This window comes from Aedes aegypti, chromosome 3, assembly GCF_002204515.2.
Source record: "Aedes aegypti strain LVP_AGWG chromosome 3, AaegL5.0 Primary Assembly, whole genome shotgun sequence".
Taxonomy (NCBI): domain Eukaryota; kingdom Metazoa; phylum Arthropoda; class Insecta; order Diptera; family Culicidae; genus Aedes; species Aedes aegypti.
Window position 1 is genome coordinate 154646213 of NC_035109.1, and position 19008 is coordinate 154665220.

Here is a 19008-nt window from a genome sequence, read left to right on the forward strand (position 1 = left end):
AATAAACAGATGGGAGGCTGCAAGTTATACTTACGCAATTTATCTAGGATCATTTGCTAGCTTGGTATTCGTCGACGAAGGACTCCTCGAGCGGTCTCAGTCTGTTAACACCCTAGTGTACTGAGTCGAGTGCTCAGTCAAGGATGACGGATCAATTGGTGAGCTCGTTTCATGCCACTATTTCTAATCTATAAGATATGTATGACTGCACATTTAATCGTAAATATGATTTTTCAACAAACTATGAATGGTTCGTCACTGTGAGTGTCGACATAAACTCTGATTCATGAGTTATTTATGTTGAACATTTTTTTTTTTCAAAACACCCCTTTCTTTTTACTTTTATTTTTGTAATTAAAAAAACTTTGAATGGTTCCACACTACAAGTGTAGACTTGCGAAAGGTTCACTTTATTCAACAAACTTTGGATGGTTCGTCACTGTAAGTGTCGGCATAAGAATAAGAGTGTTGGAAATGTTACATTTAGGTATTTGTTGAACAAACTTTGAATGGTTCGCCACCTCAAGTGTCGGCATAATTCATCCTCTACAAATTGTTCATATCAAATGAAAATATTATATTCATATATAAGCATGTTTATATCTCACAAATAATTATTTATCATGGTCTAATCGCTTATCAAAGTTAATCCTGTGACCCAAATATCCTCCCCATTAACAAACATCCCTCCCAGTAACCTTTGTGGAGATGCAGAGGCAAACACGGTCTCCAAATAGCAAAGGTTGCACTCTAACATTCTTTCCCCCAATCACACCTGACTGCAAGGACGTGGCCGGTGCCGTTATTGACCCTGTATAAATAGAGGCACTGAATTATGCACACTGAAGAAGATTATGGCCAATAACGGCCGAACTTCTAGTTGATTCTTTGTGCATTTTCACTGACTTCGGTCAATCACGGAATAGCAACCATTGATATGTGTAGTCAGTATAAGCTAAGCTAAGCTAAGTGGTCACACTATCATGGGTCACCCACTATTATGGGTCATTTCTATTTGAAATGCGTGTGGAACAGAGTGACTAATAATCGTGACAAGGTGACCCATAGTAGTGTGAGCAGTGTAATCGACTTTTCATGAAATAATATTTAACATATCATAAATAATATTTAACATATCATAAAAATCAAAAAAATAAAATGACACACTGGGGCGAAACTGATCATCATATAACAAAGCAGATTTAAAAATAAAAAATAACCTATCTACTAAATTTAGGTCTCCTGAATCTGAAAATGATGTCAAAATGCTTACAACTCGAGTATTTGATCATTTTATTGCGAAATTTAATTTTTAAAATCTGCCTTATACGCCTGAATGTAGGCAATTTCCCTTGAAATACGTTTATTTATTTATTTATTTATTTATTTATTTACTTGAATCCATCAACAGGCAATAGCAAGCCCCAATGATGGTATACTTAAAACTACTAAGAATTACAGATTACATATTCCAGCATAAACAAAATTATCAACGAGAGTTTTACATTCAAGCATACAACAATTATAGATGACACTCAACAATAACTAAGACATAATTTCGATCGATTGCTTCAGTTTTCGGATTGCATCTTTGTAGGCTTCCATGCTCGTCGTGCATAGTCGATGAATTCCCGGAATGTTATGTCCATCGGCCAGGTACCAGTTTGAAGCGCTTTCCGTTTGTGCTTTTTATCCATGATTACCTTATACGAAGCATACTGAGCATAGCCTCCAGTATTCCATTTCGGGACCAGTCTAACGATACTAATTTTCTCAGTTTCCTCGTTGATTCCAAGCGATTCTTTAATCATGTTCGAAATTTCTTGCTGAGCGACGCTGGTATCAATATTCGAAAGAAAAAGCGAAAATGTGTTTCTTTTATCAAACAAAACGCTATTTATGTCCGTGGATGAGTATGATACAGCTGAAGAAGCATCAATCCTAGTACCGCGGTTGAGTTCTGATATCGGAGTAGAATGTTGCGTTGGATGAACCGAGGGACGTTGAATCGAGCCGAAGGTTTCTTCTCGAGGTCCTTGCGAGACGTCAGTAACATGATTAAGAGTCAACGTAGCTAGAACTTCCGTAATACTAGTAAGCTTTTCCTTAATAGTGTGTATTTCCGTTTCAATATTTGCCGGAGCGTTTTGTTGCAGTTGACGAAAGACTTGATCATTGAAAACTTCTAAACAGTCATCACACAGCCATATTACGTTTTTCAATACACAGCGTGCAATAGTTTCGCAAACTCCAACACAAGCAGCGTGAAAAGATTTTAGGCAGCTTCCACCGCAGACAACAAACCCTTCTTTGGCAGTTGAACGGCAGGGAGCACTTTGGGCATTCCATTGTTTTTCGTTGAAACACAGCAGCGTTAAACAATGGTGGTGATGTGCTTATCAAAACGTTGTAAGATGAGGCAGTTAAAAACGATGAATTTTCGTGTTTGCGCGATGATATCAGATGCAGTGCCTTGCTGATATACAATTCAACCACTCTTGAAAGCGTACAATTAAATTTATGATATTAATACAATCCTAATCACGACAATATTCCGAATTTAAAACGGGCGAGCAACAACGATGCGTACACTAACGATGACAACAACTCTCTTCCTTTAGCTCAAATAAGCACATTATTTGAGAAAAAAGGGTTTTATTAGCAAAAAAAAAAAACTTTGTTTGATATCAAAAATGAGTTCAGTAGTTCATACTTAAGCTTACACAACATTTTAAACACTGCAAGTTGACATGTAGGCATAGCACCAGTGGATTGTTTAGCACCGAGATTTCCAACTGCATGTAAGCAAAAACCTTCAAAAAGCGTGAATATTTTTAAGCAAAAACTGGCCCCAACAAAAATGAAATAGTTCAATATCATCATTAGATATCTATAAACTAGAAAACATGGAATGTCTGTAGTGCCAACGAAACCTTCAGCATCCTTGGGAGGAAATGTGTTTTGGTACCGACCTGATCAAATTCACCCCAGTGATCAATTTGCCCCCGGATTACGGTACTGCTGATTGCCATCCCTGTAGCACCAGCGAATGTTACAAGCGCAGGTAATGGAGGCTTTCCGTTACAATGACGGGTCGGGAGAAGTCTTCTTTTCCGATCTGTACATTTGCGTTGCCGATGACTATCTTGACATCTAGTTTTGAACACTCTCCGTAGGCCTCATCTTGGCTTTCATAGAAATCTTAATCCTTCATGTCATTTGGCTTATCGTTCGTTGGCCCATGTATGCTGATTAGGCTGTAGTTCAAGAATTAGCCCTTCATTTTCAACACACAGTTTCGTTCGCTTACCAGTTTCCACCGAGTTACTCGCTTCATCTGTTTCCCAGTCACTATAAAGCCAACGTCATGTTATGTTCTGACTCTACCGCCGCTGTAGTAGATGTGGAACTTGAATGAAGTGTTGGTGATGAGATCCACCGCTCGGAATTTACGTTATCCGGTTTTTTGGCCAGCGTATTTCCTGAATACCTGCCACGTTCACGCCGAAATTCCGCAGTTCACGAGTCAGGAGCTCAACACGCGCGGGTTCATTCAAAGTTCTTACATTCCAAAGTCCGACTTCTCAACCGTTGCCCATCATTCGTTGCCGGGTCTGTTGGCGTAAACTCAATTCTTTTTTCTCCACCTTTGCTTTTCTTAGTTAGTGTGAAGAGTCTTCGATAGTTTACCTAACCAAGGTTGCGCTACCTTCTTCGTGTAGAGGGGCTACCTTCTTCGGAGCTGGCACGATACAACATTGTCAGCCTGTGTTTTACATGATGACCACAGTCATAGCCATCACAACCATCACTCTTTATCAGGGCTTTGGACTTTAAGCTCTGGTTCTCAATAGTTTTAAGTTCTTTCGGACATGCTACTGTACACTCAAAATAATCCAAACGTCATTGTTACGTGAAAACATACGTGGTTTTTTTCCATCGCACTTTTCACGTAGCTCTTACGTTAATCATAGGTAGCCTAGAATGAACGCATGAACTTTTGAACTTCGTCCATTCCACCGGCGCTACGCGTAAGAGCTACGTGGATATTCCGGTAGCCTTTACGAAGCGTTTCAATAGGACCTAGATGGCTTTGAATTAAATTTAACTAAGATAAAGACCAACCTTATCTTCAATAGACTTCGGAAGAAAACTAATTCCCAATTGAAAAATGTAAACAAACTTAAAAGATTGTGATATTTTTATATTCAATCTGAGCATTGCATCTTGTTTCCCCAATGTTGTGAGTTTGTTCTGTTTTGTTGTAGCCTTCGCGTGCTATAATTGATAGAGGTTATAAGCCAGGTATAAAATATTAAGTAATGCAGGGATTCTTCGGTATTCAAAGCATATTTACCTTAAAATCAATTTAACACAGGGTTTAAAGTTCAGCAGCTACTGAATTTCTTCAAAAATCAAGCGGGCGCCATCTTAGGATTTGCGCTCAACACCGAATGTACGTACAATATGCAGATGTCAAAATGAACTTAGGCACCTACGTGAATTTCACGTAAGTGCCATAGGTAACCTCAGTAACAATTACCGATTCACTATTTGATGGTTATGAATGGCTTAGTGATCTTTATTTTAGTCAGGTGAAGTGGAGGCAAAATGAATTTGGAATCATCTACGTGATTTTTCACGTAGCAATGACGTTTGGATTTTTTTGAGTGTAGTGAGCCGCGCTAGCGGTATTGTTATACATGTATAGATTTTACTGATATAATTGTTTCATCTTGTTTTTATTCAACAGTATCAACCGATCACTTTTCAACAAGCTGTTCAACAGCAATCAATGCATCAGTATCAACCGTCTTTGCGAGCAACCACTGTCGTTAGTGCTCCTTCCCAACCGGTATCTACCATACAGCATGCAAGCCACTATTATCAGCCACAACAGCAGCAACAACAACAACAACAACAACAACAGCATCATCATTCTGTCCAAGCCCAACCCGTACAGCATTCACCAGTACGAGCAACTCAACAGCCTCCCGTACAGAACTGTTACTCGCCTTATCGGCATCCTTATCCGCCACAACAGCATCAGCAACATCAGCAACCTCAACAGAACCAATACCAACCACCGGCCCCAACTCCGATTATTCAGCACCCCGTACAACATCAGCCTCCGGTGACGAGTCAGCCAGTCGCCACATACCAGCCACAATCACCTTATCAAAACCATTATGGAGGTTACAATCAGCCGAACTATCAATCTCACGGCCAACCAGTTCACCAGGCTGCTCCCATCCAAGCACAATCCCCACATCATTACCCACAACATTCAGCCTCGCAATCTCATAATCATCACCAACATCCGCAGCTCCATCACCAGCAGCAACCGTTGCATCCTCCTGTTCATCAACAGCCACCAGCCGCCTTTCCACATCCCGCTCAAGCCAAGCCTCAAACTCCTGTCCAGCAGCCAATCTATCAAAAACCTGCACCCCAACAGAGTCCAGCACCACCGAAACCCACGACACCTCATTTGCAACCCCCGGCTAAACCTGTTCCTCCCGTTCAACCCATCCAACGACCACCACCACCACCACCAGCACAACAACGTCCCAAACTGCTACCGCCTAAACAACCTCCACAGCCTACACCCCTGCGAGCACCTGCGCCTCCTGCAGCGGTTAAACCCAGACCTGTCGGCGTCCGCAACAACCAATTCAACAGCTGCGACGACTTCGAAGAGCAAATCGAAGCCTCCACGATCCGCTTCTCGACGTCCGCGGAGAATGGCACCAGCAAGAGCAAAACCATCACCATCAAGTTCAAAAAGGAGAAAGCTTCTGCACCTAGTCCTACTAACGTTCCCGGTCCTAATCAGCAGCCGAGGCCGATTGCGACCAGTTCCGCGAACATGGTGTCATCGAATCATGACTCCAACCACAAACCCAAGAAAGTGCCTTCCATGGGAACTTCAAGCAGCAGCAATTCCAATTCCTTGGCACACTTGCAGCGAAAGATGGGATCGACTAAATCCAACATCAGCAAGAAAAGCAAACCACCTTCGAATAAATCTAAAGCGTCGTCCAAGTACGACCCGGATGTAACTGTTGTTCCTGCGAATCGCGTCAACGATGCCAACCTGCTGCTCTCCCTGGCCGGAGAGAACGACGAATCATCTGAATCGTACGGGTCTTCACCGGAAATCGCGGGCAAGAAGAACAAAAGCAAATCCAAGGTTCGTCGTTACATTGAAGATGAAGACGACGAAGATGATGTATACGAGCGTGAAGACATGGATGAGTACCTGGATTCGGAAGAGGACGACTTCGATGACGACGATGAAGAAGAGGATTCGGATGAAAACGATTCCTCCTACCAGTCGAATTCAGAGTTCAACACCTCTTTCAGCAATATCTCCTTCGCGGGAGACAACAGCAACGGAGCATTCAACTTTGGTGGCAGTTCCTGTTCCACTCCGTTGCGGCAAACCTCCGGAGGTGCCTCGAAAACGTCTACCCCGATCGGATCGTTCCGCTATCTCAAGAAACACGAATCGAATCTCTCGCTGGGTCAGAATGAAGACTCGATGAACTCGACCGTCGTGGAAAACAGCTACTTCCAGGCGGAGCAGGACGAAGAAGCCAAGCGGCGCCGGAAGGAGAAAGCTTTGGCCATTATCGACACTCATCTGGAGAAACCGTTCCTAGATCCGTTCAGCAGCGAACTGTGCAAAGCGTTCCTTACGAAAATTGAATTTCCCATGCGGGAAAATGAGGATAACTACAAAGTTGTAAATAGTAATCTACCCAAGTTGGTCAAGTCACAGGCGGCGTCGCTCGGAGGAACAATCTACAGTATTGAGAAGGAAGTTGGTCGGGGTTCGTATGGGTCGGTGTACCGAGCGGTGAACACCCACTCAGGGGCGGTGGTGGCCATCAAGTATCAAAAACCGGCAAATTCATGGGAATTGTACATTTGTACAGAAGTTAAGAAACGGATAAAAAATCCAGATATCGTATGTTACTAAAATTGTGGCTTTCATTCATTCACTGATCCGGTCCATTCTTCCCTTTCAGCTCCCGGGATTCATGGATATCTGCTCGGCTGTGATTGCACCGAACGCTAGCGTTCTGGTGTCGGAATTCTCGCAGTATGGTTCTCTGCTAGATATTAATAATACGATACGTACGGCTACCACCAAGGTAAGTCATCAGCATACTCGTTGTCTCAGAATGCATTTGTCATGGCGTTTTCGGTTTTGAACCTGGGGTCAGGTCTGATCCGACTCGCAATAAACGAACGAAACCGGATCCAGGTTCGAGTAAAATCAACTGTGGCATTTCTACATTCGAACTGTCGGTCACACAATTTCATCAAATTCTACTTTTTTTGTACAAAAGGACAAAACAAAGGCTTATTTATAATCGAATAAACAATGCAGAATGCTGTCGTAAACATTCAATGTTACTAATATATTTTTATAATCGTTCATTTTGATGATTGCAAAAATGTAAGCAACTTATTTTTGACAGTTTGACCCCGCTCAGGTTGGGTCGCAAAAAATCGGTAGAGCGAACCTCGTTGTGTTTGGGTAGAACCTGGGGCGAACCCGGGTTCAACTAGACTGAATAAAAAAACGTTTTGACAGCTGTTAAGGCAGATCCAGGGCAATACTAAGTAGAGATGTACCGAATATCTCGATTATTTTGAATTTGCCGAATATTCGGTCTGCCGAATAATGAAATCTGTTATTCGGCCGAATAGGCCGAATAGTGACCGAATAATAACAAAATAAAATAAATTGTAACAAAACATTATGTTTCATACGAAGGAAAATAAAAAAAAAAACGATTAATTTATTCAAGTGATAATACATCAAATTTTCCCTTTGGTGGATTCCATGGATGGAGTTTGATACTAAATGTTTAAAATTTGAGAATTTTTCCGTTCTACGGCATTGCGATGCTGCTCAATATACAAGCCATTCAATATTTCACTCATCTTGCATGGATTGTGTTGTGGCATAATTTTTACGTAAACTGAAAGTGGTTTTCACCTTGGTTTTGTAAAAAATATGGAAACAACGAAAATTCAAACTTTTGCATTTATTATCGCTTGTGCCTATAGGAAAACATGTGACTATAGTAGCACTATTTCTAATTCCTGTTCCAAAAGCTTTACGGCGTAGGCAAAACAAAAAAATCAAAATCGTATGTTTATTAAAAACACAAAGTTTCTCTACTATAGGAACAGTAGGTGTACTATAGGTGCAAGGGAGCTAGAATTTTAAGCAAAAAATCATTTCTTGAACAAAATTGACCTGTGAATCAATGGTACTTAGATAAATAGCTCCTGACATTCATGTCAAAAAATATTTTGCTTCGATTTATAGAAAAACGGTCGTAAAAAGCTACTAGTGCGAATATAGGGGACTGTCTACTAAGGGAACACCGACCCTATGCGATGTATTTGCTCTAATAAATATGAAGCACTTCCAGAAGTCGGATGAGAAATAAAGCGACGTATTAACCTAGTTCCTTAAAAAGTTAAATGGATCAAAACTGCAATCAAAAAGATACAAATCCTTTACTTTAGAAATATAAATCCTCAGAGCTTTAAAATTTTGTTATTTCTTCACACGGTTTCAAAAGCTTAAAACGATCATTCCGATCAATTCTTCACCGTTAAAAACTAGGTGTTATTCGACCGAAATTAACGGTTTTATTCGGCCGAATATTGACCCATTAATGTTCGGCCGAATATTCGTTTGGCCGAATAATAATTTCTCAACTATTCGGTATTCGGCCGAAAGCCGAATAGTGCTATTCGGTACATCTCTAATACTAAGTCGCCCCAGCAAAAAAAAAACAAAAACGCCATTAATCAACTTCCCTTTCCTTTTGAATGTTTCAGGTAATGCACGAATCGTTGGTCATGCACTTCAGCAGCCAAATCCTGGCAATTGTGGACTATTTGCACAAATGCAACATCGTACATGCCGACATCAAGCCGGATAATTTTCTGCTGATGCAAATGTGAGTAAATTGATCAAAAACTACTGTAACAGGTCAGGTTATACACCTTATCCTAGTGATAACATCCGCAGCTACAAAGTAAATCCATACTGAAGTGTCTTGGTTCTATTACCCGTCGGTACAAGATCTTTTCATTTTGGACATTTGCTAGACTTTTCTGAGTATAAATATCATCGTGTCTGCCACATGATATACAGTACCAAACATATATATAATACACCAAAGCCATTTTCTCGTACAAAATGGTCAACATCAGATATCTATATAATCGCGCCTAATGGATATATTCTTACGCCTCAACTCATTTCATTTATTTAGTTCACATTTAAACAGATAACACTGAATCAACAATTTCACGCCACAAAAGTCGGTTCGTGGCCACAGCTCTCAATCCTCGGTTCTGCCGTATGCTCGCCAAATCGATGCACACTTGATCCTCCCACCTAGCTCGCTGCGCTCCACGCCTTCTCTCTGGCATTTAGATGCCCTACCCATCCTATCCTTTCAACTTTGTCCACCTTCTGGATACTGGGCTCGCCGTAGAGTTGGGCGAGCTCGTGGTTCATCCTTCGCCGCCACATACCGTTTTCCTGCACACCGCCAAAGATCGTCCTAAGGACCTGACGTTCAAAGACTCCCAAGTGCTTGCAAGTCCTCCTTGAGCATCGTCCACGTTTCATGCCCGTAGAGGACTACCGGCCTTATGAGCGTTTTCTACATGGTACATTTGGTGCGGGTGTGAATCTTTTTTGACCGCAGCTTCTTCTAGAGGCCATAGTAGGTCCGACTTCCACTGATGATGCGCCTCCGTATTTCACGGCTAATGTTATTGTCAGCCGTCAGCAAGGATCCAAGGTAGACGAACTCGTCGACCACCTTGAACGTATCCCCGTCTATTGTAACACTGCCCCACCAGCTAGCATATACTTTGTCTTGGATGCATTCACCACCAGTCCAACTTTTGCTGACTCGTGTTTCAGGCGGATGTACAGGTCTGCCACCTTTTCAAATGTTCGGCCGACAATGTCCATATCATCCGCGTAGCAAACAAATGGACTGTATTTCGAAAAAATCGTACCTCGGCTCTCCGCATAACACCTTCTATTGAACAACAGGCACGAAAGTCCATCACCCTTTCGTAGTCCCCAGGGGATCCAAACAAACTGGAGTGTTCGCCTGAAACCTTCACACCAGGGTTGGGAAAAAATCTGAAACTCACTCTACAGTAGCCAAACAAAGCCAATCACAGTCAGCGAAGCCAGTGAAACTCACGCCCATCGCTGCTGTAGGCAAATGCCTTGAAAATTGCAAAACACCCGTTGCTAAGGGCAACCCGAAATTACTGTAGAAAAATGTTCTATTTCCCGCTGCATTTCCCGCATTTAGAGCCTTCAATGACACTCATGATTTAGAAAATTCGTGCACCCAACAGAGGCTACTTGATGAGATTCACGTTTTTGAACTACTGTAGTGGGAGAGCCACGTGATTTTCGCGAAAAGTCAAGCCTACTACTATTACCATTCCCAGCACTGCTTCACACAATTAAGCACATCGTCGCTCTTATCAGTCTCGTGAGCTGTTCTCGTCTATGATTTTCCATAGCTCTACGCGGTCGATACTATCGTATGCCACCTTGAAATTGAGCTGGTGAATGGCATCCTTAACCTCCCTCAAAGTGGGGGCTGGTTTCCTCAGTTGTCTCGATCTTTATTGCCTGTGGTTTCAGCGCCATTCAGGCCATTCAGGCGTCGCCAAAGTAACCACAAACATTTTAACACTGCACGTATTCTACTGCATATCAACAATACTGATGCGACATTGCTTTTATTCGAAAATTTTAAAAGCTGTCAGGCAATAGAGCATTAACACTACATTACAAATGTATCAATGCACTAATATTACTTTATGAATTGCTTGGTCGCTTTATACACATTCTTGCATTAAGTAGTTCGGGTAGGTAGGTTTACGACAATGCAGCTGCTTTATATAAGCAATGATATAATGCTCCACGGTTACTTGGGCGAAGTGCTACTTTCACCTTTCGATCACCTCACGCTCGTCCGTCATAGTGCTCCCATCCTTATCCCTGCACATCTCGGCTCGTGGCACGAAACCGTTGCGGGATGCGTTGAGCTTCTGATAGAACTTACTTGTTTCTTGAGACCAGCACAGCTGTTCCATCTCCTCGCACTCCGTCTCCTCTAGGCGGCGTTTTTTCTCCCAGAAGAGGCGGGCCTGCTGTTGCCGTTTCCGTTTATAACGATCCACGTTCTGCCGAGTCCCTTGCTGCAGCATGACCGCCCGGGCTGCATTCTTCTCCTCCAGAATCTGCCTATATTCCTAGTCGAACTAATCGTTCCGTCAACTCTTAGCTGCATTGTTGATGATTGCTTTCATTGTTCTCCAGCAGTCATCAAGAGGGGCTTTGTCCAGCTCACCCTCTTCCGGTAGTGCAGTCTCGAGGTGTTACGCGTATGCAGCTGCGACATCCGGTTGCTTCAGCCGCTCTAGGTCATACCGGGGCGGCCGTCGGTACCGTACGTTGTTAACGACGGGGAGTTTTGGGCGCAGTTTAACCATCACCAGATAGTGGTCAAAGTCGATGTTAGCGCCACGATAGGTCCGGACGTCGATAATGTCGGAGAAGTGCCGTCCATCAATCAGAACGTGGTCGATTTGTGATTCTGTCTGCTGTAGTGAGGTGTACCCAGGCTGCGTTGGAAGTAGGTGCTACGCCATATTCTTGGAGGCGGCGAAATCAATTAGTCGTAGGCCGTTTTCGTTCGTCATCTGGTGGGCGCTGAACTTTCCAATAGTCGGTCGGTCTCATTGATCGGCCACAGCTGTTCCTAGCTCGTGTGTGTTGTCGCAGCTCTGTTTGTAGCCACGGACTCTAATCACTCCGCTAGGGAAGGCCCCGGTACTGTTTCCTGGAACTATGGAATTGTCTATAATATGGTACTTGCACGATATAATCTGCCCCTTATGTAATTAAGTGTCAGATCTTGCTATCCTGCATTCAATGTAATTATTGTATCAATGCATAGTTCCGTTATGTAGCTACATAAGTATTTCGCTTATATTATTCATACCTTTTTCCACATTTCAGACCAACGGTAGAATCTGACATACCGACGCTTCGGTTGATTGATTTTGGTTGTGCCATCGATATGAATTTCTTCGAAAAGAAGCGGCAATTTAAAAAGGTTCGTAAATTTTACCCATATTAATTTCGTCCACAATCTAAATAACACATTTCGATCAAATTCAGGTCATACAAACCGATGGATTCACGTGCATCGAAATGCAGGAGGGCCGACCGTGGTCATTCCAAACGGATCTGTTCTGTGTGGCGGGAACGATCCACGTGATGCTGTTCGGCGAGTACATGCAGCTCACGAAGAAGTACGATTCCGATTGGGACATCAAACAGAAACTGCCAAGGTAGTGTTTGGGTAAACCCTTCACAAGATTAGTTACTTATTCCGAACTCTTTATCCTTAGATATCTCAAGAAGCACGTCTGGACTGAAGTATTCCAAAAGTTACTGAACATCAAGGACATCGACCACATGCCGAACTTGGGCACCTTGAAGGAACTGATAGATGCCGAAGCGTTTAACATGGAATCCGAGCTGGTCAAGCACATACGAACGCTGTCCAATTTGCTGAAAAGGCGTTAGGCGCCCGTCTACGGTAAGTGATCGCTCTCCATATGAAATGGACTTTGAAGTTTGCACGTATCATCCCGTTCTAGTATTTTAAGTGCAAATAGTGTAAATATTCAGCCAAATCTGAAGATGATAAATCAAAATATTTATACCATCTAGTGTTTAACTTAACATGAGCAAACAAAATTGGTAATCCACAATACTAAGCAGACAGATGAGTGCTAGGATTTATCCCCCATTGTAGGATAGTAAACCAACTCGTATATGAATCAACATAGAATATGAATTACGATTGATAATGTATAAAAACCTCTGCGTTTCTCGCCGGAGATATATTTATTTGAACCTTTCTCTAGGGAGAGTTTTAGGAGCACGTGAGGGATCTTTAAAGTGATTGAGAAGTACTGACAAAATTGTAACAATAATGATTGTATTTTTTCTGGAATTGAACAGGCACATGCAGCATTCGATTGCAACTGTTAGTTTAAGTTGAATTTCGACACAACATGATTTAATTAAGTTTATAGCGAATTTACACAGAATTTCTTTTAGCCCAAAGAGCATCTGTTTCAGAGAAACAGAAATGAATTTCCTTCTCTTTTTTGAATCCTTGGAACAAGCACAAACACAGGATTGCTTGATGGGAAGATTTGTGATTACTGCTGCAAGCCCGAGCCGTGTGGTTTTTAGTCAGATTAGTGCATTGTTTGTAATTTGAATCGAAAATAGCAACGGAGGTAGACGCGTGCGCGTTGTAGACATTTATTGCATAATTATTGGCACACGAAGAAGGTATGTAAGCATTAGAAAGGGAAATAATACAGAACTTGAATAAAACTTTGATCGTAATAATGTTTTTATGGGAAAGAAATTCCTTTAGAATTAAGCGAGGTGAGTGAAAATTACACGGTGTTGACGATCCATTCAGCGGAATGGAGGTTAGTCATGTTACAGTGAGGGACCTGAAAACAGCAAATTCATCTTTTTCAGGAGAACAAGTGCACCTTAAAAAAGTGAGTGCTTCGGGGAAGTCCAAGAAAACGTGTCCGTTTTTTTTGTATCATCGGTGCGGTTTCCTTTTCTCGCGTCTCCAGAACGGTTTCTTGCTCAGTTAGTCTGTATGCGTTAAGTGAAGCTGAAAATGGTTTGTGGCTGCTCAGTCAAGGATGAAGTATCAATTGGTGAGCTCGTTTCATGCTTTTATTTCAAATCTGTAAAATATGACTGCAAATTTAATCGTTAATTCGTGTTTTACATTTTTTGTTCAAAATGCCCTTTTCTTTTTACTTTTATTTTTATACTCTTTTACTTGGAAATTTTTCTTCACTTGAAATTTTTTATATCAATTAAAAATAGTATGATTATAAGCATGTTTATATCTCACAAATACTTGTTTATTTATTAGACTATGAATCGCTTATCAAAGCTTATCCTGTGACGGGGTAACTTTGGTAGTAGCGGACTCACAACGTATTAAACGAAATAACACTTTTTTTCTATCTTTATTAACAAGATTTTTAGCCCTGGGCTAGTTCATCTCGGGACCAACGGCTTTACTTCTCTTCCGAAGGAAGTCATCACTGAATTTTTTAGTAACTATCTCGGGGATGGGATTCGATCCCAGGTCCTCGGCGTGAGAGGCGTGTGTTCTAACCACAACACCAGGACCGTCCCAAAAAAAAATAATATAATTTCTGTTAATTAGTTATAAAAAACGAATGCAGAAGTAAAGAGTATGCTGTAAACATTCGACACTTTCTGCGACGTTCGTTTCGTTGACATGGCCAGCTGTCATTTTATGTTTATGCACGAGCGGTAGAATGAACATTGAGAAACACAAAAAACTGTCAATAGAATGTTGTCTGACACGAAACATTTGCAGAAATCGTTGGTTTTGCATAGAATTTAAACATTTTGGATCATAAACGACACGGATAGTTTGATCTTGACTGTCATGTCAAATGTGACATACATACAATGAAAGTAGCGTCTATTACTAAAAGTGACAGAAACAAACAAACCCGTAACGTCAGAGGCATTTAATTGGGTTGTTTAGTGAAGTAAAAATCACAGTTTTTTTTGTAGCTTGATCGAAAGAGCACATTTTTCTAAGTACAGGTTGGACTCGATTATCCGGAGTATCGCTTTTTTTTCACTCCGGATAATCGAATCCTCCGGATAATCGAATCACTAAGAAAAAAAATGATGTCTTTGATAAAAGAACTTAAATACCGTAAAATGGGGCGAATAGAAACACTTTCCGACATGTTTGAATGTGTACAACGTAAACCGTGTGGATAAAAACCAATTTTATTAGCCTTAAATATGGGTCGCGTCTTCCTTTGCTAAGACCTCAATTGCTGTTAAAAATTAACCCTCTAATATCCAAATTTTTGATTTAAATATTATATTTCATTATCTAAAATCGTTCTAAACACGTTCTGGCCAATTATTTATTTTTATTCGTGAATTTTTGAATTTTGGTTTTTGATTTTTATAATTTTTATTTTTGAACATCCCTAGCTTTTTTCATTTTTTTTGAAGCCTTTTCTGGTTGTTGATTTTTGGCAATAATAAAAATTTAAATTTTTGCGGTACTTTTAAAAATATTAAATTTTCAATTTTTTTTCGGAGCGTATTTTGTTTTCTGTGTAACTAACGGAAAACAGGTTTGAAATTATTTTGATAGCACCAGGCTCTTTTTTTGTGATAGGTCGATCGTAGAAAAATACAAAAGGTATGATTTTTTATATTACACGGTAATGCGCTTCCGGGCTAGGCATTGGATATATATAGAAAGCGTTGTGTTTGGATGGGCATCTAATTCTTCCGAAAGAGGTGCACTTTGCGAAAAAGGACCACGTGATTATTGAGCTGAAATCGAATACAGGTTAACTTCTGCGTTCATGAGTCCTCTCATGGCGTAGTGGTAACGCGCCCCAACTAGAGATCGGGGAGTCGTGAGTTCGATTCTCACTGAGAAGACGTGTAATTTTTTCGCAAATCTTCACATCAATTTGTCCATCTAATCCAATTGCAAAATATATGTAATGTTTAGCTTTTCGGTAGTTGTTAAACTTCCACTTGGCTGGTTAGCCGTAAACCACGATTCATAATTAAAAACAAGTAAGAAAAAAATGTTTTGGCTAGCATACACAAAAAACACTTTTTCTAACCCACCTTTTCTTAAATACGTTCTAAAATGCAAAACGATTCATATTGTATATTGCAATACCAAATTATCTCAGATTTATGCATAAAAATTTAAAAACAAGAACATTAAAAAACAAATTCCGGATAATCGAGTCTAAAATTCCGGATAATCGAATCCCGGATAATCGAGTCCGACCTGTATAACACGATTTTATTGCACTTCAATATCAATATGATTGAAAAAGATTTCAATCCGTCGACTCAATGGCATTTCATTTTAAAAAAAGACAGCTTGTCCCGAAGCAAAATTTACCAAGGGGTGTTTCAAAAGTGATTTCCAGACTAATTTCAAACGTGTTTAAAAAATAATTTCAGGTCACGGAAAATTGTGAAACTTTGGATTTTAGTTCAACGTTTAACGTAGATTAAGAATATGTAAGAATCTAGATACCCCTAAACAAGCCAATTGACATTTTTATTTCCGACACTCGTTTGATCGCTCGGGTTGCGAAGCGCTGTCGAATATCAGCGAAAACGTGTTGACGTGATTGCTTACAACACTAAGTATGACACTTCATGTCAGAACTATTTTCGTTGGAAGCGATAACATACGTTCGAAATCGATGAGATTTTAGCGTTTTGGAAACCCTTACCGTTCTACGATCATTATTTGATGAAATTTTGAAGGGTTCGTCGCTTATCTCTGACAGTTTAGTAATAGTATAACATGAATCCGGTCCCGAATCTTTTAGCGATAATCATTTATACAAACTGGGGCCATTTTGGTAATCAAAGTCAGAAATTTCCATATAATGTTAAACGCCTAGAGGTATACAATACCCTATTTGCTCTAAGTAACTCATTCGGTTTTGTTCGAAAAATGCTTGTTTATATTCCAAAATCTTTTGCTTATGTTGAATTAAATGTCCAAACGTAAATATCAATCGACATCCTTAACAAATATTATTGTATACCAATTCATACATACTTATAATGATGTTTGTCTTGCATTTAGATCTTAAAACTTAAACACGCGAATTTTTCAATAAACTCTGTTATTTTATGAACAACATCTAATCCACGTTCTTCATTAACATACTCAAATCAATTTTTTGAACTGCAATGATGCCAAACAGTTGTTTGGTTGTCGATTCTCATGTGTTTGCATACCCAATATTAGAGTTATCCCAAAACCGAAAATAGACTTTCGATTATATGAATAATTATAAGTCCATTCGAATCCTCTGAGCAGAATCTCAATAGAGCTTGAGCTTGAGCTTGATTGGCCGCCCGTAGTTGCTACTCCAGTATCGCTCCAGATCAGCTGCACTTACACAAGGAACCAACCGAATGACTGCTTGGGACTAACAGACACCCTCAGTGTATAAGTGCTGGTGATCTTCTATTTTTAGGCAACAATGGCGCCTGCCACGTCAGAATGCAGACCAATGAGGGAAAGGGGGAGGAATTGATGATGCATTAAACTGGCTCCCACGTAGACCGTATATACCACTGCATCTACGCATGAACTGGAGTGTATGGGTATGGAAATGTATGGCAGAGAGGTTTGCTCTTTGGTTAGCAGACTGCCTATGCATGCGTGCTATAATGATGGTAGAGTGAAAGCGTAGGGAACTCGTCCGTCTCTGGTTCTAGCGTTTGCTATGAACGGATAGGGTGTGAGTGTGATAGATTGAGGAGAATGGAAGATAGAAGCAAGTGAGAGATATATAATTACAAAGTACGAGGAAAGGGACGGGCCTGGGATTGAACCCATGACCTCCTGCATATGAAGCAGTAGCGGTAGCCATTAGACCACCAACCCCGTCATCCTCTGAGCAGAATCTCAATAGAGAGACTTAAAAGTAGATTGGAGTACCTTGTACCTTTTAATTCCGCCCTAAACGCTTATCTTTGACAGATACACGTATTTCGACTACCACTTGCAGTCTTCAGTGTCAATTACTCGTATCGTAGTGGATACGAGCTAAGATAGATACGAGTAACTGACACTGAAGAAGACTGCAAGTGGTAGTCGAAATACGCGTATCTGTCAAATATAAGCATTAGAGTGGAATTAAAAGGTACAAGGTACTCCATCTACTTTTCAATCTTTCAACTGCAATCGATAACTGAGATACCGGTACTAGTTTTAAAAATATAAATTCAAAATCTTCTAAACAAAATGAAGAAATATTCAGATTTTCTTCCAAAAAACAATCAAAGTTACCCCGTCTTATTGGTAAACGCGAAACTATTCAGCAAAACCAAGCTGAGGGTCGTGGGTTCGAATCCCGCCGGTCGAGGATCTTTTCGTAATTTTCTCGAGCATAAACTATCTTCGTACCTGCCACAAGATATACGTATTTGGAAATGGTCAAATGGCAATGGAAGCTCTCAGTTAATAACTGAGGAAGTGATCAATAAAATACTGAGCACCATGCTCTGTTTCAGTAGGGACGTAACGCCAGAAAAAAAGAAGAATCTTTTTACACATCATACATTACTTTCGAAAGTTTCATCATTGAAGTTTTCAGGGTTATTTTCATGGAAACCTCCATAATTTTTCGGGAAAGCCTTTTGCATTTTTTCAAGAATCTGAACTTTTACGTATTTTTCTGCAAAGCTAAGGTTTCCTCTGGTTTTAATCAAGAATATATCATACAAATCTTTACAATTACAATTCCTCAACAATTCTTTCAATGGATTGTTCGAAAACTCTTCCAGTGATTTCGATAAATATGTTTCAATAGATTTAAATTACTTTAAGGATAACCAAGATATTACTCTTTTCATTTCTCTAAAATTGTATTAAAGATCTTACAGGATGTTTCAGACTGTACCATACTTCCTGGATCCATCCTGAATTTTAATTAGAAATTCTTAAAGATTGTTGTGTGAATCACGCAATATATTCATGAGATCTTCCATAACATTAGCCCATATCCGCCCAGCGTCCTAAAAATAGGACAGAAGATGCTTGTAGTTCAAATATCATGAAAATAAATAGGTTTAGGAGAAAACTGTCTTCTGCAAAGTTGATCACAGGACTGCCACTTGGTAACTATTTTAATTCAGAGTAAACTCATCAGGTGGCGCACATACGCCAACAAATGTCGCGAAAACTTGTTAGTTCGGAAAACATTCATAAGATGGCGCTAGTGGGCATAGATTTTATTTGCTTGTATCTT

The 19008-nt window shown here is 40.4% G+C and overlaps 1 protein-coding gene across 3 annotated transcripts in view; it reads left to right on the plus strand.

Moving 5' to 3' along the window:
* LOC110678918 (putative mediator of RNA polymerase II transcription subunit 26) overlaps positions 1–13505 on the plus strand; it is a 57980-nt gene extending 44475 nt beyond the window's left edge. For all 3 annotated transcript variants that reach the window (XM_021852551.1, XM_021852553.1, XM_021852552.1), the window contains 6 exons: positions 4754–6973; positions 7035–7160; positions 8872–8993; positions 12104–12200; positions 12266–12438; positions 12499–13505. In XM_021852551.1, coding sequence (XP_021708243.1) covers positions 4754–6973; positions 7035–7160; positions 8872–8993; positions 12104–12200; positions 12266–12438; positions 12499–12676 — 2916 coding nt within the window. In that variant the 3' untranslated portion in view covers positions 12677–13505. The remainder of the gene's footprint in view (positions 1–4753; positions 6974–7034; positions 7161–8871; positions 8994–12103; positions 12201–12265; positions 12439–12498) is intronic.
* Positions 13506–19008: the final 5503 nt, after the last annotated feature.